The sequence below is a fragment of the Ictidomys tridecemlineatus genome, chromosome 11, assembly GCF_052094955.1.
Source record: "Ictidomys tridecemlineatus isolate mIctTri1 chromosome 11, mIctTri1.hap1, whole genome shotgun sequence".
NCBI lineage: Eukaryota > Metazoa > Chordata > Mammalia > Rodentia > Sciuridae > Ictidomys > Ictidomys tridecemlineatus.
The window spans coordinates 34030445-34052398 of record NC_135487.1 but is presented as its reverse complement, the minus strand read 5'-3'; the positions used below and the strand labels follow the sequence as shown (position 1 = coordinate 34052398).

Genomic DNA, 21954 nt, shown 5'->3' with positions numbered 1-21954 from the left:
ACCTGAATATTTTGGGTTTTTTTTTATTGTTATGAGACACATTTAATGTATATTACGAAACTATATTGAAACAAAACATACCAATAAATCATAATATGAATCAAATCTGAAAGCATATGTAGATCAATAGTATTGTTTTTTTGTTTGTTTGTTTGTTTTGTTTTTTTGCATTTCATTATTTATTTAGATGTTTAAGCTCTCGCACTAAGTTTTTACAAGCTGGTGAACACTGACAAATTATTTCTCCCACAGAACTATAACCACACATTCCCAGACAGTATAAATATATGGTTGAACTAACATTAATACACATCACCATTTTATCAATTACATAATAAAACAAAATTATCAAGTATCCAAATATTAAGTTACACAGCTCAAAAGGCATGTAAAATATTAGATGTCTGCTCAATTCATCAGCAGAAACCCACTTTTCTCTTTTTTTTTGCAAGAGGTTGGGAATAAAAGAAAAAAAAATCACACTTCAAACAAAAAGTTGGTAAACAACTTCTGATAATTATGAAAAAAAAATTACAAGAATTTCAGAAACTTTATGATTAAGAATTGTTTTACCTACAATAACAGAGCATCTCTACCTTTTAAAAAATATTTACTAAATTAAAGAGCATATATTCTACAGGTTCTACACGAGACAAAGGCAACATTTTACTAAAAATATTTAATAGCCCCCTCCCATTCTTTTTTTCAGGTCCTCCCTGTTAAGTTGCACCTCAGAGTGCAAACATTAAATTAATTGTAAGGCTTTTTTTTGTCTGGAGACTTAAAGACATGTGCTTAGGTTTTCAAAATGAAGGTTTCCCATAACAGCAAAAAATAAGACTTATAGAAAGATATTAAATAAAAATGATTGCTCTAAGACTTGGTAAAATGAAAAAAAAAAAACCAATAGGTAAAAGCAAACCTGATGTATACTGGTATGAATGTGGGAGATGTAAACATAAAAAGAGCAGGCAAATAATCATATAGGGCCTACAATGTTTGAAATGATCGAAGGAATAAATCACATAAGGTCTAGAGTGTTCTTAGTTCCTAAAATTTTGGTTTTGTATGATACTAAAAATATACAAGTATTGTGCTGGGTATTTTGGCACCTAATCTTTCTAAATTTCTTATGTAAGATTCTGGCATGGAAATATATTTAAAGACATTAACTCAATACCGCATGATTTCAGGAAAGGTCAACTGGTACAAATGATAAGCACATTTTAAATTGTGAACAGCAAGAATCTTTTGCTAAGTGTCCAAACATGTTGACCATAACCCAAACATAGAGGTTGAAATTCTGTCAAGCTTGTGGCCTGGTAAAACTGCTTTCCAATACTCCTATAGAAGCTTCATCAGACTTATTCACCACGCCAACATATTGGCTAATATGTACGACAAATTAGGTCCCATCTTAAGTTCCACTTCCAAGGCAATAGCATCAGGCGCCCAAGTTTTATTGAATGCAACAGTTGTTTCTATGACCATTGGAGTCTTTGAAGCGCAGCTGCATTTTAGGACGATACTTCTCCAAATACAAAAGTTGCTTGCTGTTAAAGGCTCCATGCCGCTTTTGTCTTATGAATTGTACTGCATCTTCATATTTCATTCCGCCTTCAATCAATGCCAGGGCTACAAGCACTGGAGCTCTCCCAAGGCCACAGTAAAAATATTTAATTATTTTTCTGTCTTACATTCTTTCATAGCATCTTTATTAAGATCCTCAAGTACTTGGTGCATGCTAGTGCAGAATGACTTGCTACTGCAGGTCAAGGGCACAGGCGCCACTGGCTCCTTCAAGCTCCATCGCCAAAAGCAGGCGGCCAGCTAATGGTGAGCCCCTTTTCCGCGCCTGTAGTGCACAAACCCAAGAAGCCGGTAGCAGGGCACCAGCGGACCCCTGGCCCACCAAGAACGCCGCAGCAGACAAGCACGCGCCCCGAAGGCCGCTGCCACCAAGGACAAGGGCGGCGGCGGCAGCAGCAGCAGCAGCAGCAGCAGCAGCAGCAGCAGCAGCAGCAAGGCCAAGAAGGCAGCGGCTGGGAGCAAGAAGTTGAAGAAGGCAGCCAAGCCCAGTGTCCCCAAGGTGCCCAAGGGCTGCAAGTGAGTGCCCCGGCCCCACACGCGGTGGAGGGAGACCGTCCCTGCTGGGCCACGACCTCACCTCCCCTACCCCACATGCTGCTCTCTAAACCTGAATATTTTGAGTGCTTTTGTTTCTTTCTTTTTTTATGGTGGGGGGAGGGGAGGACCAGGGACTGAACCTAGGGGCGCTTAACCACTGAGCTACATCCCCAGTCCTTTTTATTTTGACACAGGTCTCACTAAGTTGCTTGGGGCCTCGCTAAATTGCTGAGGGTGGCTTTGAATCTTCAATCCTTCTGCCTCATCCTCTGGAGACACTAGGATTATAGGTGTGTGCCACCACACCCAGCTCAAGTGATTTCTTAAATAGTCACCCCAAATCTTGTTTATTTGCAAATTTCTTTTTTTTTAATATTTATTTTTTAGTTATAGTTGGATACATATCTTTATTTTTTGCGGTGCTGAGAATCAAACCCACTGCCACATCAGGCTAGGCAAGCACTCTACCTCTGAGCCATAATCCCAGCCCCAATTCATTTACTTTTATGTGTGCTGAGGATCGAACCCAGGGCTTCACGCATGCTGCCACTGAGCTACAGACCCAGCCCTTGTTGGCACATTTCTTTGCAATCTGAATAAAACTTTTATTGACATTCCTAACTTACATGTTACAATTATTCATAGCAATGATAATCATTGTGACAGATGCTAACAAAAAGTTACCCTTTAAGTCAAACAAGAGGAAAAATTTCCTTTATTATTTGATATTAATTATAAAACTGATATATTTTCAAGATTGTCAGTAGTAGAGGCTAGGTTTAAAGTTCTCAGTAGCCAAGAATTTATGCTCCAAATTTAAAAACAGGCTTTTAATAGAACCCAGGAGCCAAAAATTCTGCAGGGAAAGCAACAGGTTTAGTAACTGGTAAGGAAAATGTTAAGAACCCTAGCCAAAAATGCCTGATGGCCACACCCTGCAAGACTTCAAATGGCCAGGTTCCAAGGATCTGGTGATAACACCAGAATCTGGCAGAGGTAGATGGGACATCATGCTCCCGTTCTTGTTCACTTAGTTGCTGATAACTCATGCCATTCTGCCCTTCTGATAAGAGAGGGAGAGCATCCCCCCTCTTTCCCCACCAAGGTTAAAGCTTCACCTTCTGCATAGATTTAGTCTGTTATGTCCTACATTTCAACATCTCCCTCTCTGCTAGTATCTGACCAGAATGCTTAACTCTCTCCTACCTTAACAAAAATTCTGGGGCAGGGAACGTAGCTCAGTAGTAAAGCAAATACTAAGCATGGGTGAGATCCTGGATTCAATCCCCCAGCACCAAAACAAAACAAAAATTCCTTTATCTCTTATCTCTTCTCTTCCACAGGCAAACTTCTAGAAAGCCCCCTTCCTTACCTCCCACTCCTGTCTTGCCACCTTTACACTCCTCTGCCCAAGGTCACCAATGGCATGCATGACCCCAATTCCAATGAACATGATTTCTTCTTATCTTACTTGATAGAGCTGGTCATTCCTTCTTAAATATACTTCACCCTTGATTTTCATGACACCAATTTTACCACTCTTCCATCTTTCTGTAAGGAACTTCATACTTAGTTTCTTAATGGGTGCTTCTTCCTCTTCTTAACCCCCTTAAAAGTTGGCTTAGGATTTAAGGCCTCAACTCCTCCAAATGACACAACAATGTGCTCCCAAGGTATCAAATTTCTTTATGCTACTGACCTTCAAATCTATTTCTAGTCCCTACCTCATTCCTAGGCTCCACATCCACATTTACAACAGCTTCCAATCTTAGATATCCTACAGGCCTTTCAAACTCATCATGTCTAAGGTTAAAGACTTCTTATCCAAGCTCATCATGACTTTTGTGGGCCCTAGGAACTTTGTCTCTAAAGCCTCTTCCACCATTAAAAATATATATATATTATTTATATATGCTTAATATTAATTAATAACATCTGGTATTAGTGTTTAATAAAAAATAACATTGATTTATATAATATATATACTTAAATACATATACACACGCACGCACACACATATACATATATATATATCTCACATAGTATATTTTCATTCTATGACTGCATTGGTATAAAGACAAATACAATCCAGGCTAGATTGATTACTATACTCTTTCACCTTCTGATTTTAAAAGGAATTAAAGGATGCTACTGGTTAAGGAAGATAAGTAGGGAGGATCTCTAAATCATGGCTAGTACAAAGCAGATAGTCGCATAGCTTGGTGATGCATGCCTATAATTCCAGTAGCTGGGGAGGCTGAGGGAGGAGGATCATGAGTTCAAAGCCAGCTTTAGCAATTCAGAGAGGTCCTAAGCAACTCAACAAGACCCTGTCTCTAAATAAAATCCAGTGGTTAAGCACCCCTGAGTTCAATCCCTGGTGCAAAAAAAAAAAAAAAAAGACTGTCTGCAAATAAATTAGTAGGAAAGCAGCCAAGAAGCAAATGACTACAAAAACAACTTATAAGAGTGCACCCTAGCTGGGCATGGTGGCACATGCCTGTAATCCCAGGAGCTCAGGAGTTGAGTCAGGAGGATTGCAAGTTCAAAGTCAGTCTCAGCAATGTAGCAAAATCCTAAGCAATTTAGTAAGACCTTGTCTCAAAATGAAAAATAAAAAGGGCTGAGGATGTATCTCAATGGGTAAACAATTCCAGGTTCAATCTCTGGTACCAAACACACAAAAGAGTGCAACCTATATTGGAGGGGTGAAGAAACTTCACCATGGTAGGTCTAGTATTGTGGCACTTGAAATTAAATGTCATCAAAAGTCCAGCAAGTTTTCCTTCCAGTATGTGATCAGGTGTGAGAATTTCCAAACAGAACTGCACCTCAGAGTACAGCTACTGGTGCTTTGCAGAAGGCAAGTAAGGCCTATGTAGTTGACCTTGTTGAAAACACCAACCTGGACCCAGGTGTGGTGGCACAAGCCTGTAATCCCAGTAACTCAGGAGTCTGAGGCAAGAGGATCACAAGTTCAAAGCCAGCCTCATCAAAAGTGAGGCACTAAGCAACTCAGTGAGACCCTTTCTCTAAATAAAATACCAAATACAGTTGGGGATGTGGGTCAGAGGTTAAGTGCCCCTGAGTTCAATCTCTGGTACCCACCCAGCCCCCCAAAAAAACGCCAATCTCTGCACTATCCCCAGAAAATGTGTAACAATGATGTCAAAACACATCAGTGGCCACATAAGTGAAGAAATCCACTACCATGGGAAACATTTCTCAAACATATAAAATAATAAATCAAATCTTTCTGTTATTAATAGTTCTAAATGCTAGATATTTTCCCCCAGGAGTCAAAAGGTACCTAAATATGCAATTATAAAAGGAAAAGTAGGGTATAGGAGTGAGGTATTGGCAGTTTTTCCATGTTTATTGGTGGGTGAATATTTAATACAAATTCAGGAATATAAAGCATTAATGAATGTCAAAATATTTCAGCAAACAAGTTTCAGGAGTTCAACTTTATAACAACAATAAACAAATCAGTTAAATTTTTCTGGTCAAGGCCATCATTTTGTGTTCTGGGGTTTTTGTTGTTGTTTTTGTTTGTTTTTTTAATGTTTATTTTTTTGAGATGGTGTCTTGCTTTGTTGCCAAGGCTGGCCTCAAACTTGTGGGCTCTAGTGATTCTCTGGACATGGCCTACCAAGTTACAGGAATTTCAGACATGTACCACTGCACCCAGCAACTGTATGGTTTTAATGTTGTCTGTCTTCTGTCAAATTCCTATAAGTTTGCTATTAAAAATATCTCAATATCTATTTTGGGTGGCGCACAACCGTAATCCAAGTAAGTTGAGAGTCTGAAAAAGGAGACCAAAAATTCAAGGCCAGCCTCAGCAACTTTAGCAAGATCCTATCTCAATATAAAAATTTAAAAAGATATATATATATATATATAGATAGATAGATAGATAGATAGATAGATAGATAGATATAGATATAGATATATATAGCTTAGTAGTAAAGCACCCTGGAATCAATTCCCAGTACCAAAAAATTTAAAAAAAAAAACAAAAATAAACTATTTTAAACTGTTTCAATATTTTAATAAGCCATGCTTACAAAAGGCCTTCCACTGGGTTTCTGCACAGGTTTTCAAATCTTATCTCTCAGCACCATTTCCCAAATTCCCACACTCACAACTGATCCAACCCTGCTAAATCCTTTTCAGGGCCTCCCTTACTCTCTAGCTGCCAGCCTTTCGTAGGCTGTTGCTCTTTCTAAAGGATTCTTATCCCTTTTACCTAGCTAACCATCCATTCCCTTCAACTCTTTTTTTTTTTTTTTAAGTTATGGATGAACAAAATACCTTTATTTATTTCTATGTGGTGCTGAGGATTGAACTCAGTACCTCACACATGCTAGACAAGCACTCTACTACTGAGCTACAATCCCAGCCCCTCCCTTCAACTCTTAATCAGACTGTTCTGCAGATTCTTGTCTTCCCAGTCTTTAGACAGTTAGGGGATTGAACCCAGGGCCTCAGGCAAGTTATATCACAAGTTATATCACATAATTCCATGGGACAACCTGAACAAATTCTAAATGAAAACAATCCCACAGGGCTACAGACCACTTTAATACCTTTATGTGTGTGTTTTGAGATACTGAACCCAGGGGCACTACCACTGGAGCTACAGCTACATCCCTCACCCCTTTTATTTTTTAGAGACAGAGCTCACTAAAGTGCCCAGGCTACCTCACACTCCCAAGTTGCTGGGATTCCAGGCACATGCCACCGGGTCTGCTAAAACTATTTTTTTTAAGCTCAAAATAACAATTAAAAATGCATTATTTAGGAGGCTGTGATTGTAGCTCAGATGTACAGCACTTGCCTAGCATGTGTAAGGCACTGGGTTCAATCCTCAGCACCAATAAAAAAAAAATAATAATAATAATAAATAAATAAAGTTCTTAATATCTTTAAAAAAAATGCATTATTTAGGGCTGGGTTTGCGGCTCAGTGGTGGAGCACTTGCCTAGCCATGTGTGAGGCACTAGGTTAGATTCTCAGCATCCCATGTAAATAAATGAATAAAATAAAGGTCCTTCAACAACTAAAAATATACATCAAAAAAATTTAAGGGGCTAGGTTTATGGCTCAGTGGTAAAGCACTTACCTAGCTAGGTTCAATTCCCAGAACTACATAAAAAAAAATAAAGATATTGTGTCCATCTACAATTAAAAATATTTTTTTTTAATTTTTTTAGGGCTGGGATTGTGATTCAGTGGTAGAACACTCACCTACCATGCATGAGGCACTGGGTTTGATCCTCCATACCACATAAAAATAAAATAAAATTATTGTGTCCCCCTACAATTAAAAAATAAATATTTTTTTAAAATTTTTAAATGCATTTTCATAGCAACTCAGGTGGCTGAGGCAGGTGGATCACAAGTTCAAAGCTTGTCTTATCAAATTAGCAAGGTCCTAAAACCCATTTCAAATTTTAAAAAAGGCCGGGGCGGGGCTGGGGGGCAGGTTGGGGCTGGGAATGTAGCTCAGTGGTAAAGTTCCCCTGAGTTCAATCCCTAGTTAAAAAAAAAAGAAAAAATTATTTAGCCAGGCATGGTAGTACATGTTTGTAATCTTAAGTACTCAGGATACTGAGGCAAAAGGATTGAAAGTTCAAGCAAGGCCAGCCTGGGAAAATTAGCTAGACCCTACCTCAAAATACAATAAATGGGCTAGGGATATAGTACAGTGGTAGAGCACTTGCCTAGCATGCATGAACTCCTGTGTTCAATCCCCAGTATTACCCCCTGCAAAAAAAGTATTTAGTCAACCCAGTTCAGAGTAGTGGTACCACTAGGGATGTGGAAAGGCAATATAAATTTGGCCAAGTTCTAGTCCTAGGAAGTAGGCTTGGAGGTGTTTATTTTATGACATGTTACACAATTTTTTACAATTATTGATTATATAAAATTATTGCCAAACGCACAAATGAATAACCTTTGTTACATGTTCTTATTTTTCCTTTAAAACATTTCTCAGGAAGCTTTGGAGTCAGGAAGATAACACACAGAACTCATGATGGTGATTTGACTTTATTAGAGGAAACACAAAAAGGTATGGATGGGACTCTTGTAGTCCACAAAGCCATAAATAGAGCTAGAGACCAAGGTACCATAAGGATCCTGGGTCTAACACCCCATCATAGCCTTCCCTCTCCTCTGTTTTCATTTTTTTAGGAATCTGAACCACCTGAGATCTGGTGCCCACAGAGTAATAATAAACATAGTAAACATAGTAAAAATAAACTCTCACTCAGGCACCCTTGTCTCAACAGGCCACAACAGCTATAGACAGGCTGGCTACAATGTCAAAGATAGAGTCTCTACTGTAGGAATCTACTACTGGACATACATATATATAGGTAGGTTGCAGTTTTGACTTACATGTTGACTGCTATCCAGACAGGGTGGTCGATTTGTTAGCTGAGTTAAAGGTTTCCGATAAGGGGACAAGAAACACTCTTGGATCTGGGTCTCATTACTGGATTTCTGTTTCTTCCGTGTCTAAGAAAAGAAATGGCAAGCTGAGGTCTGAAAGACCAGAGATCACCCTAATGGAAACTAACTCTTAAAGTGATTTTTTAAAATATTTATTTATTTGTTTTTTTTAAGTTGAAAATTCACATAATACCTTTATTTATTTATTTTTATGTGTGCTAAGGATCAAACCCAGGGCCTCGCACGTGCTAGGCGAATGCTCTACCACTGAGCCACAACCCCAGCCCTTAAAGTGATTTATTAGAGCCAGGTGTGGTAGCACACACCTGTAGTCCCAGCTACTTGAGAGGCCAAGGCTGGAGGATCAATTTGAGCCCATGAGTTTAAGACCAGCCTAGGCAACATAGTATAACTCCATCTTATTAAAAAAAAAAGAAGAAGAAGAAGAAGTACATATTAAGTGCCAGATGAAGTGCTAACGTCTTCACATGTATTATCACAGCAATCCTGTTTATTATCCTTCTTTAGTAGGATATCCTTTTTTAATTCTAGAAAAACTGGAGCTTAATGAGATTAAGTAACTTGCCTCAAATGAAGGAAAAACAATGGAAGAGGTAAATGAAGTAAGCCTGGGAAAAGCAAGCCCACCAGCAGTATGGAGTCATAGCAGACCCAACCAAGTGTTTCCCTTTCTGAGTTTCCCAAAGGGTGGACAAGAGTACAGCTGTACCCAACTCTCACATCACCCCCAACTCAGTCCACCACAGCAGTGAAGACACTAGCACCAAGCATTTCAGGAGCAACACACAGCTCCATCCCGATCCACCTGCAGAGAATGATGCCCCAAGTTCAAGTGTAAGACATACAAGGGACAGTTAATGTGCCTCCCTTAGCAGGTGGAAAAATCCCCACCAGCGATGCAACTAAAGAGAAGGCTCCAACAGGCAATCAGGAATGAACCCTCTTGTACCAGCTTGTCAAGTTATTTGAAGCTCCAATGATTCTTTTTTTTTTTAGTTTTAGGTGGACACAATATCTTTTTTTTTTATTTTTATGTGGTGCTGAGAAACGAACCCAGTGCCTCACGCATGCTAGGCGAGCGCACTACTACTTGAGCCACATCCCCAGCCCTTCAGTGATTCTTAAGACACATCTGAAGCAAACACCAGGCCTCATTCCACCCTTTACATGCCTTTACTTACAAACTGTCCTAGAAAAAAGTGCCTTCCTTCCTTAGCTGATCCTTTCCTCCAAAGCTCCATTAGCCAAACCCTTGATTCTGAAATTGCTCTCTTTCCCTTTAAAGTAGATATTGCATGACTCTGTTTACTTTTATATAGGTCTTGTCCACAACCAGCAAGTCTCCAGGGCATGAAGCAAAGCACAGACCTCAGTCCAAAGTAGAACATATTGCACTTGAGTATGAGCAAGACTGAAAGGCCAAATTAAGCTCAAGATTTTAAGGTAGGTCCAGAATATTCTACTATTCTGTGACATGGGGCAAGGGACAAATAGGAGGCTGCTAGTTACTATTGTAAAGGCCTTTATCCCCTCCCTCTCCCCCATAAGAGTCAAAGGATCGATCTGAGCTGTTTCTTGGCTTTGGTGTACCCCTCCCAAAAGGAAAACTAAGGTTATATTAGCTTCTAGTGAAGCTACAAAATTTTATTAATCTGTTCAATGCCTGGCACAGAGGGAGCATCAATTACACTACTGAACATATGACTTTGGGAGGTGACTATGTAAACCCAGAAACCAAGTCCAGGCTTCCTTTCTGCACAAACAACCTGAATTCCCACCTTCCCTATCTCCTTGGGCACTCACCACTGCCTCAGGCTGCCAGTCTTCATCATCATCAGATCTGCCTTCCAGTTTCCTTCTGGCCAGCTGACTGGGAGCTAAGCTCCTCCTCTGTAAGGGGAGAGTGGAAATGGATCCTCAGCCTGAGCCCATTAAACCTAGACAGAATTCCTGTCTCCCCTAGGTTCACACTTACCATCCTGGGGCCCAAACGTCAAGTATCCATCAGCCAAAGGTGAAAGGCACTCAGCAACAGAGAATGCAGGACGAGGGCTTGATGTAGGTGGAACTGCTATATTATTCAGAATATGGACTAATTAAAAAGGGGGCATGGATGGAGGGGACCCAGCCAGGAGTAGGAGTTTGAGTCCAAAATGCGAGAATGTTGATCGTCAGTTAGCCGAGTCCAGAGAGTAGACCAAAGAGGAAGTGTCAAGGCAGAGTCGGGTATAAATCTAGGATGGGGAGGATACAGGGGGGTCCCAGAATGGGCAGAGTGAAGTCAGGATAATGGTCTCGGTTAAGAGAGGAGATCCATGCGAGGTGGGGGCGGTAACCAAGGTCCAGAAGAAAGAAGCTGGGGTTAAAGTCCGAGGCCTAGGAAGGGCGAGGAGCCTGCATCCGGAGGAGGGGGATGTCCCGGGGCTGGAGTGCGGATAGCGTACTGGATCGAGGGAGGTCGAGCAAGGATCCCAGAAGGACCAATAAAAACCCAAACTGGGAACGGAATCCCAGAAGGGGCTGAAAAGAGAGGCAGAGATGGATTCCGGGACACTCAATTCCCATTAACCTTCCTCTTCCCCAAGCGCGCGTTAACAGCCGCCAGGCTGGGTCAATCGAACCTCCCGCCATGCAGCCGCTCCTTCACTCATTGGCTGCGTTCGATGTGTTCGGCAGTCTCCCCCCAAGGAAGGGGCGGGGCTAGTGATGTGGTAGAAGCTCAGCTGCATTGGAGGCTCAACCGACCACTTGGGAGGTGGGGCTAGGGGAAGCGAACGCCCCCGGCTCAGCCTACTGGCTGACCTTCGACTTTGGCCCCTGGCGTTTTGTTCTACCATTGAACTGGCAATGCTACAACTTAAAGGACGATTTGCGATGTACTGGGCCGCGGAGGAATTACCACCTAGGGTAGACGCCTAAGGTTTAGGAAAGGCGAGTTTGGGTCGGGTTCAGGAACTGATAGCAACCTTCAAGTGCCGGACCTGAAAGGAGGCCTGGGTTTGAAGTCTTGTTGGCTCATCTAGCACGGAGTGTTCAGCCTGGGCTCTATGTGACGGGCTGGAGCTGTGGGATGTGACCATCTCACGTGTGAATGTCTTGAAAGAAGCTGCCTTCTCCTAGAATGGAAGCGTCTTTAATCACCCAATTTCTCAAAACTTCAGTTTCTTCATATTTGAAATGGTATTATAGTAATAGTACCCAGTAGTGCAATTGCTGGATTGCATGGTAGTTTCATGTTTTGGTTTTGGGGTGTTTTGTTTTGTTTGGGGTTTTTTATTATTATTGGTTTTGTGGCACTTGAGCATTGAACCCAGCGGCGCTCTACCACTAAGCAACATCCCCAGTCCTTGTTTGAGACAGTGTCTTCCTAAATTGCTGAGACTAGCCTCAGATTTGACATTTTCCTGCCCCAGCGTCTAGTGTCTGTGGCATTACGGTCGTCGGCCACTGCGTTCTACCGCTGAGCCACAACCCCAGCCCCATTTTTTGTTTGTTTTTAAGAAACTGGACAAATTGTATTTCAGAATGTACCACTCTACGTTCCTGTCAACAATGTTTGTGCGATCCAGTGTCTCTGCATCCTCATGGGTTTAGTGTTACTTTCTTATTTTAGCTATTCTGGTATATGAAAAGTGATATCTAATTGTGATTGTGATTTAATTTGCATTTCCCTAATATATATATATATATATTATTTAGTTAGTTTATATGGATATAATACCTTTATTTATTTATCTTTAGTTGGTGCTGAGGATCAAACCCAGGGCCTCACACAAGCTAGGCAAGCCCTCTCTACCTCTGAGCTACAATCCCAGCCCCATTTCCCTAATTTCTAATGACACCGAACATCTTTTCATAGGCTTATTTGATATCTGTAGATTCTTAATAAAAATGTCTCTTTTTGCCATTTTTAGTTGAAGTGGTCTTTTTTTACTGTTTTGTTCATTCTTTGTATATTCGATACCAGTCAGTTATGTAGTTTGCAAATATTTTCTTAACAGTCTCTTTCACAGAATAAACATTTTTATTTTATTTTATTTGGGGGGGGCGGATACTGCTGTTGAACTCAAGGGCACTTGACCACTGAACCACCATGCCCAGCCCCAATACCATGAATTGCCTAGTGCCTTGCTTTTGCTGAGGCTGGCTTTGAATTTGCTATCCTCCTGCTTTATCTTCTAGAGCCACTGGGATTACAGGTGCCTGGCCAACACATAATTTTGATAAAGTACAATTCATCAATTTTTCCTTTTTATGAATTAGAATTTTGATGTCGAATCAAAGGCCCTCCACCCCCATCCTCTTGAGGATTGAACCCAGGACCTCCACATAGTAGACAAGTGCTTTACCACTGACCTACATCCCTAGCCCTCAACATTTTGCTTGGCACTCCATCCTCAAAATTTTCTCTAATTTTTTACCTAAAAACTTTTTGCCAAAAGTGGTGGGTGGCCCAGGCCTGTAATCCAAGCTACTTGAAAACTCAAGCAAAAGATCTTGCAATTTTGAAACCAGTCTTGGCAACTTAGACAATGTCTTAAAAATGGAAAGGACTGAGATGTAAGCTCATTGGTAAAGAGCTCCTGGTACCACCAGAACAAAAGAACAAACATACCAAAAAAAAAAAAAAAACCCTTCATACTTTTACATTTAAATCTGTGATCCATCTTGAAGTACTTTTTGTATAATGTATAATGTTTGGGTTGGAGCCTTTGTTTTGCTTATGAATGTTCAACTGAGTTGTCAAAATGTAACTGGAGCTGGGCACAAAATCAGAAATAGGAAATTCAAGGCCAGTAGTGTGGTTTCACAAAGTTAGCAGCCCAGCAACTTCTTGTTCCTGCATAGTCAGCATGTGACTTCCACCTTTCAGTCAGAAATAGCTGCTCAAGTTCCAGATATTCTGTGAAGGGACAAAGGACTACACACTCCACTCTTTATGGATTATGGATATTATCCATAAAGTAGACACAGGGATGACACAAGATTCTGCCACTATTAGTCCCTTTTGTGTGTGTGTGTGTGTGTGTGTGTGTGTGTGTGTGTGTTGCCAAGGATTGAACTTGTTAGGTAAGCACTTTACCACTGAGTTACATCCCCAATGAATATATGTCAATTTTATGTATCAATTTGACTATACTACAGGGTGTACAGATATTAGCCATTATTCTGGGTGATTCTCTGAGAGGTTGTTTATGAAATTAACAAATAAATTAGATGTCTGAACTAAATTGGATGACTGGAGTAAAGCAGATTGTACTCCCTAATGTGGTTGGGTCTCAGGCAATAAGTCGAAGACCTAAATAAAGCAAAAGGCTGACCCTAATCCCAGCTACTCAGGAGACTGACGAAAGAGGATTATAAACAAGGCCAACCAGACACTATCTCAAAAAATAAAATAAAAAAGGTCTGAGGATGTAGGTCAGTGATAGAACATCTCTGGTGGGTACAATCCTTAATACCACAAGAAAAGAAAATAGGGAAGGTGCTAGGGAGGTAGTTCAGTGGTAGAGCAATTGTCTAGTATGCAACAGGCCCTGAGTTAAATCTCCAGTATCTTTTTTTTTTTTCGCTACCAAGGATTGAACCCAGGGTCACTTAACCATGAAGACACATCCCTACATCCTTAGCCTTTTTTTTTTTTTAAGACAGGGTCTCACTAAGTTTATGAAGTGGCTTTGAACTTGCAATACTCCTGCCCCAGCCTTCCAAGCTGCTCTGATTACAGTTGTGTACCACCATGCCCAACCCCAGTACCAGTACCATTAAAAAAAAAATTTTTTTTAAAGCAAACCCTCATTAAATTAAGAGAATTCTTCCTGTCTGTTTTTAACATCATTTTTTTTTCTGTTTTACACTCTAACCAAAACATCCATTTTTCCTGAGACAAGCCTTCAGACTGAAACTACACCATCAGTTTTCCTGGTTCTTAGAACTTTGAATCTGATTACAACTCCATCATTTGGCTCTCCTGGATCAGCCAACTTGTAGACTCACCCTGCAGATGCAGATCTTGAGTTTGTCTGCTTCCATAACCATGCATGACATTATCTGAAACCAGATAATGTTTTTTTTTTCTTTTTTCTTTTCTTTTTTTTTTTTTTTTTTTGTACCCAGCGATGCTTAACCGCTGAGCCACATCCCCAGACCCTTTTTATTTTGAGGCAGAGTCTCACTAAGTTGCTGAGGCTGGCCTGGAGCTTGTGATCCTCCTGACCTTCCTTCCTCAATCTCCAGAATCACTGGGATTAAAAGTATTCACCACCACATCTAGCTTTTTTTTTTTTCTTTTTGGCACTTGAGGTTGAACCCAGGGCCTTGTACTGCTTCCTGCAAAGCAAATACTCTACCACTAGCTACATCCCCAGAATTTTTTTATCTTTATTTTGTTTTTATGTGGCGCTGAGGAGCAAACCCAGGGCCTCACACTTGCACAGCGGGCACCCTACCACTGAGCCACAGCCCCAGCCCCCCAGATTTATTTTTTTAATTTTAAATTTTGGGACAGGGTCTTGTCAAGTTGCCCAGATTAGCCTCAAACTTGAAATCCACCTGCTTCAGCCTCCCATTAGCTGGGATTGTAGGTACAAGCCACCACACTTGGCTGCCAATTCTTTATACTTAAAATATATTTATATTTAAACCCATCTATCTACTGTTGGCTCTGTTTTTTCTGGAGAATCCTAATAAATACACTGCCCAGTTGTAGGGAATGTGGTTCGCTTCTGGTTTTTGGCTCCTTCAGGTTACACAGAGCCACTTTTCTGAGTCATGTATGCCCCAGAGTGGTTTGTTATCTGTTGGCTAAGACACTGAGGCAATAAAGGCCCAGCCATAATGGCTGTATGAAGTATACTTTGGTAGGCAATAGGTGATGGTAAGCTCCCCACTGGGGTGGCCAAGGGCTTACAGTTGCACTTCTCCTGCCCCAGGTAGGCACCCTTCTTTTCACAGGTATTGATTCCTAATAAATATCTTGCACTCCAAATTCCATCTTCATTTTTGACTCCAGAGAATTCAACTTGAAACAAATATTCAACTAGCCATGGTGGTACACACCAGTAATAGCAGCAGCTAGGGAGGCTGAGGCAAGAGGATAAAAAGTTCAAAGCCAGCCTCAGCAATTTAGCAAGGCCCTAAGCTACTCAGGGAGATGCTGTCTCTAAATAAAATATTAAAAAGGACTGGGGAAGGGCTGGGGTTGTGGCTCAATGGTACAGTGCTTGCCTAGCATCTGTGAGGCACTGGGTTCAATCCTCAACACCACATAAAAGAAAGGACAAATAAATAAAATAAAGGTATTGTGTCCATCTATAACTAAAACAATTTAAAAAAAAAGGCTGGGGATGTGGGCGCTCAATCATTGAGTGCCCCTGGGTTCAATCCCTAGTACCCAGGGTTTAAAAAAAAAGATTAACAAACAAATTCTTAGCCAGGCTCATAAAGGACAAAGTGAAGAAGCACTTGATATCCTATAGATATCAAGGAGAAAGGGAAGGGCCAAACATGGGGATGCACATCTGTAATCCCAGCATTCCGTAAGTCTGAAGTGTTGAGAGCCAAAGCCGAAGGGGTCCCAGCTGTTTCCATGGTCTAATGTGCAAATCTAATGTTTCATTTGATAACCACTTACCATATAATCCTTTATTGTCTTTTTGGTCATTGCATCCTGTAATTTTTCCAAAAATGACAAGAAAAACACCTCTCATGAATGCTCCAAATATATTCACTGATGGGTCAAATGATGGTACAGCAGCAATAGTTACACCTGATCAAACTTTTACATTTTTAGTACCCAAACAATCAGCTCAAAAGGTAGAGCTTAATGCAGTATTACAAGCTTTTGTGATGTTTAAAGATTCTGTATTTAATTTATTTTCCAATAGTCAGTATATAGTTAATGCTATAGTATCCCTTAAAGATGCTGGTAGGATTTCCCCTTCCTCTACTGTTTTCTCTTTGCTTTCCACTATACAAAGTCTAATCTGGGACAGAAAAGATCCATTCTTCATAGGACATATCAGGGCACATACAGGATTGCCTGGAGCCGTTAATTTGGGCAATGATTTAGCAGATAAAACTACACATGACATACATATTTTCTCTACACTAGAAGAAGCTACAAATTTTCATAAAAAGTTCCATGTCAATGCTAATATTTTACAAAAGCATTTTAAAATAACTAAGGAACAAGCTAGACAAATAATAAAACAATGTCAAAATTGTGTGATCTTTTTACCACAAATTAATCGTGGAGTCAATCCTAGAGGACTGATACCTAACCATATTTGGCAGATGGACGTCACACACTTGCCAGAATTTGGAAAATTAAAATATTTGCATGTTACAGTTGATACTTCTTCTGAATTTTTGATGGGCTTACTTCATGCCGGAGGAAAAAACTAAAGATATTATAGCTCATTGCTTATAAAATTTTGCTACTGTGAGTGTTCCAAAACAGTTAAAAACATAATGCCCCTGGTTATACTTCTACCTCTTTTAAACAATTTTGCTCAACATTTGGCATTACTCATATAACAGGAATCCCATACAATCCACAGGGACAAGGCATAGTTGAAAGAGCTCATCAAACTATTAAAATGTACTTATTAAAGCAAAAAGAGGGAATTGGGAAGGGGTATATATTCCCCAAAGATAAACTTAAAATTACCCTTTTTACTCTAAACTTTTTAAATTTGGATTCATCAGGGCTTAGTGCTGCAGAAAGGCATATGTGTCCAAAAAATGTACATAAGCCCAAGGTACTTTGGAAGGATATTCTAACAGGACAATGGAAAGGTCCTGACCCAGTAATTGTCTGGAGTTGGGGGTCTGTTTGTGTGTTTCCACAGGGAGAACAGCAGCCGATTTGGATTCCAGAAAGATTAACTAAAGCGATTTCTACAGACCAAAAAGAAGATGATTTGGCTCAAATCCATAACAACTGATATCCAAAACTCCAGTTTGGCTATTCTTACATCTGCGATAGAACCAGGATGCTTTTTTCAATATCTATTTTATTATTACCCTTTCCCACATCATGAAGTTCTATTTTGTTTTTTGAGCTCATACAGACCTAGGTTAATGTTTTGCTGATCAGTTCTATTTTTTGACTATAGAGTTTTTAAACATTGCAATGGAGATTTCACCTGTAAAAAGTTATAAGGCCTTTACTATTTGTTATGTCTTGTATGTGTTAGATTATGTGTGCACACTTGTTTTGTGTTTGAATGTACGTATGTCCATATATCATATATGATGAGCGCTCATGAAAAAATGGATCCAAATATATATTTTTTTCACATGATTTAAATGGTTTAATTTAAATTGGGTAAACAGCTGTTGAGGATTGTTTTAATATATGAACAAAAAAGGAAATTAACCGATCTGTTTGTTTACTTTCACCTTTCCTTTTCATTATATTTAATAATTCTGTGCAAGATAAGGTACATTGTTAAGAAAATTGTTTTCTTTTAGTGCCTTCTGAAATGTTATATAATTTTTTCTTTAGCCATTATTGCCAGAATTCCTATCTTAATCCCAGTGCTGGTGAAGACAAAGATAAAACCAATCTACAGCTTCTGCAATAGCCATCACTGAACTGCTTGCAGAACTTGCCTGGACTATGTATCACTTGTATGCATTGTGAACTCACTTGTATGCATTGTGAACTATCTGTTGGTGCAGCGACTTGTGGTAGTGTTGGGGTATTTATGCTGATGGTGTCATCGGTGGTACAATTTTTCCAAAAGGAGCCATCACTGAACTGCTTACAGAACTTGCCTGGACTATGAATCACTTGTATGCATTGTGAACTCACCTGTATGCATTGTGAACTATCTGTTGGTGCAGCGACTTGTGGTAGTGTTGGGGTATTTTTGCTGATGATGTAATTGGTGGTACAATTTTTCCAAAAGGAGCCGTCAATTGGCTTGGTGTATCTTCCTCCCTTCTGCTTGTCATGGTCGTTCAGCTAAAATTTGGGGGCCAACAGAGGTGAGGCAAAGAACCTCATCCCCCTGCTGGTACAAAGACCTATCCACAGGTGTGGCTGTATACTGGACCAGTAGACAGTGACGGGTAAGATCCAATTGCAATGATACCAACCTAAGACAGGAGGCTGACGCCTTGAGGTCAGCTCATCTGATAACGGGTAAGTACCATATGTACTATTGGACAACCTAAGGCAGGCACGATCCCTAAGCCACATGCTTATTGTTTAAACAGAGAGGGGGAGATGTTGAGAGCCACAGCCGAAGGGGCCCCAGCAAACTTCCAGGTGCCAGCTGATGATTGGCTCACAGCAGCCCCAGCAACTTCTAGCTGCCAACTGACTGGCTCCTCTGTGGTGATGCTCATTGGGCTGTTTCCCTGCCCTTTCAGACCACGGAGCTGCTCATTGGGGGACTTTTTTTGGCTCTGCCCACGCGACCCAGCCAATCAGCCTCAAGAGCAGGAGGAGTGGGGGAGGTGGAGAGGCTTGTGAGAAGCTGGTGGTGGCAGTTGGGCTCTGAAGGTTTTTCCTGAGAAGCTGTTTTGTTTGGCGTGTGTGGCTCTAAAAATAAAGTTTGTTTCTTTTGACAAGTGGCTCCTGAATTGTGCCCAGCCAGACTGCGGCACTGAGGCAGGAAGATTGCAAGTTTGAGGCCAATCCTAGGGGACAGGCAGACTCTTATCTCAAATAATAATAATAACAATAATAATAATAATAATAATAATAATAATGATGGAACTGCGGAAAAGCTCCGTAAACTCAACAAGCTGAAACAACCGTTTACCTGCCCAAGATTTTATTAGCAGGACCCTGGCGGCCAGTCACAGAAGAGAAAGGGGGAGAGAGAGAGAGAGAGAGAGAGAGAGAGAAAGAGAGAGAGAGAGAAGGAGAAGGAGGAGGAGGAGGAGAGAAGAGAGGAGAGAGGGAGGAGAGGGAGGAGAGGGGGGAAAATGAGAGAGGGTGCATGAACAGGATGTTGATATTAATGGGCTCAACACAGGATAAGGAGGAGCAAGGCGAGTGAGCTGTTACTTCTTCATTGGCCGAGAGTTCGCACCACTTCAGGGATTGGAGGTGTGCCATTCAAAGTTCGAGCCATTCACAGGGATTGGAGGTGACGGTTCATGCGCCATTCAGTGGGTCATGGACCTGAGCTCCCAGAAGAAAAGTGCTCTGGGCGCCATCTTTATCAACATTCCTCCCTTTTTTATTTTGGTTTGGGGGCGTAGTATTCCATCTGGCTACTTCCTGCTGAGTAGGGGCATCATTTAGAGGGAGGAAGGAGGTCAGTTGGTTGGAGAAAAAGGGCCAGGAGGCCCCATATCCATGCACTGAAGGCATGGATTTCCTCCAGGAAGAAGTCCATGAATGTGCCCTGCAACTATGAAAAGAAACAGCATTAATTTCTGGCATGTTGTCCAGTCTGTAGGTCTGGTAGAAAATGCCCAGGAGATGGCAGATTAAAACATATAAAGCTGAAAACCAAGGGCTTATTTTTTTTGGCATGGTGGGGTAGAGATGGCCCTTCGGTGGAGTTGACATTCAGTATCTTTATCTTTCAGCACTTGGTGGAGGTTTCTTGGGATGACTGAATGTGCATGTCGTTTGGCTCATTGGCAAGTAGCTGGTAATCCCTGAGGAGGAGCTGATTGAAAGTTTGGTTAGAGATTTTGTTAATTTGTCCTTGATGGAATTTTTTAAATGCAAGGAAGGAAGGCACAGAATAAAAAGACCAACTAGAGGTCCCAGGATCTGGAGAATCCAGCAGCTGATGGGGTTTGTGAAGAGGTCCCAATAGGATTGTTGTGCCAATTGCTGATTTCTATAAAGGGTGTGGGTGTACTGTGTTGCTGTGAGTTCCTAGATCCTATCAGGAGGCCCATTCTTATGTATGTCCTCTCCAGAATGGGATGAAGGGTGGTGCATGACTGTGAAAAACGGACCTTGAGAAGGTTATCTGAGGATATCTCACAGGTAAATCTGGGTGATTGTGGGGGTCCTGCAAGGTTGGGAGCCGTGGTGGGATTGTCCTCTGGAGGGCTTGCCGCTGGTTTTAACCTAGAAATATGAATCTAGGGAGTTAGTTTCTTTCCTTCCTGTTGGAGTTTTGCAGCATTGGGTGTACACAGCACTACCTGTAATGGCCCTTCCCATTTTGGGGTTAGGGGGGATCTTTCCCCTGGGGAAGAAAAGTAGACCCATTCTCCTGGTTTGAGCAGAAAGGAGGCAGCTGAGTTCTCTGGATCCAGAAGCAACAAATCTTGTTGCTTCCATAACTCAGAGCATATAAGGAAGAGGAAGGGAAGAGCATATTTGTCGAGGAGGAGTCAAGGCTCTGGTGAGATTCTGGGGGGAGAAGGGGACGACCATACATTATCTCAAAGGGGAAGGCAAGGAATGACTTTTTTGATAAAGCACTCAGGCATAGTAGGGCAAGAGAGAGGAGTTTAACTCAATCTAAATGAAGCTCTAAAGATAGTTTCATGGGGCTGGGGATGTGGCTCAAGCGGTAGCGTGCTCGCCTGGCATGTGTGCGGCCCGGGTTCGATCCTCAGCACCACATACAAACAATAATGTTTTGTCTGCCGAAAACTAAAAAATAAATATTAAAAATTCTCTCTCGGGCTGGGGATGTGGCTCAAGCAGTAGCGTGCTCGCCTGGCATGCGTGTGGCCCGGGTTTGATCCTCAGCACCACATACAAACAAAGATGTTCATACAAACAAAGATGTTGTGTCCGCCGAGAAATAAAAAATATTAAAAAAAAAAGATAGTTTCGTTATGATGTCTTTCATTGTGCGGTTGGCTCACTCAACCTTACCTGAGGCTTGGGGACGATAGGGACAATGAAAGTGCCATGGAATGGACAACGTCTTTGCCACATTCTGGGTTACTTGAGAGACAAACTCAGGCCTGTTGTCAGATTGGATTGAAGCGGGCATCCCAAACTGAGGGATTACTTCAGTTAGGAGGATGTTAGCAACTGTGGTAGCCTGCTTATTTGAGGTGGGGAAGGCCTCTACCCAACCCGGGAATGTGTCTATTAAAACTAGTATGTATTTGAAGTTTTTTACTCTGGGCATGTTGGTAAAGTCGATTTGCCAATCTGCCCCAGGAATATGGCCCCTAGCCTGATGAGAAGGGAAGGTTTGGGGGGTTTTGATGTATTTTGCATATCTGGCACGAGGCTGTGATTTGCTGTTATCACTTCTTTATCCTGGAGAGTCAGAGTAAAGAGTGGAAAAAGGCTTTGAGAATCTGCCTTTGGGAGGTAAGTAAAGAGGGCATGTGTAGGTGGGTCTCCATTATTGGGTAATGATGGACAGCACGTGGCAATGAGAGATCTGGTGG

The 21954-nt window shown here is 41.2% G+C and overlaps 2 protein-coding genes across 5 annotated transcripts in view; one reads left to right on the top strand and one right to left on the bottom strand.

Annotated features, from left to right (window-relative positions):
* Rad54l (RAD54 like) overlaps positions 1 to 10723 on the bottom strand; it is a 38155-nt gene extending 27432 nt beyond the window's left edge. Inside the window, exons 1-3 of the mRNA XM_040288609.2 lie at positions 10586 to 10723; positions 10414 to 10500; positions 8536 to 8655 (exon numbers count right to left, since the gene is read on the bottom strand). Of these exons, the coding sequence (XP_040144543.1) occupies positions 8536 to 8655; positions 10414 to 10500; positions 10586 to 10588 (210 nt within the window). The 5' untranslated portion in view covers positions 10589 to 10723. The remainder of the gene's footprint in view (positions 1 to 8535; positions 8656 to 10413; positions 10501 to 10585) is intronic.
* Positions 1830 to 20898, top strand: LOC120890754 (uncharacterized). 4 transcript variants are annotated; one of them, XR_013427754.1, is made up of 4 exons: positions 1830 to 2106; positions 8132 to 8206; positions 9930 to 10053; positions 18122 to 20898. XR_013427754.1 is itself a non-coding variant. In XM_078026187.1 (3 exons), the coding sequence occupies exons 1-2, from the start codon at positions 1834 to 1836 to the stop codon at positions 10023 to 10025; spliced, it is 369 nt and encodes a 122-aa protein (XP_077882313.1). In that variant the 5' UTR covers positions 1830 to 1833; the 3' UTR covers positions 10026 to 10053; positions 18122 to 20898. The 4 variants fall into 4 exon arrangements, 2 of the variants coding, with proteins under 2 accessions (XP_077882313.1, XP_077882312.1); XR_005735168.2 differs by lacking the exon at positions 18122 to 20898 and having other exon boundaries at positions 9930 to 12517; XM_078026187.1 differs by lacking the exon at positions 8132 to 8206.
* The last annotated feature ends 1056 nt before the right edge of the window (positions 20899 to 21954 follow it).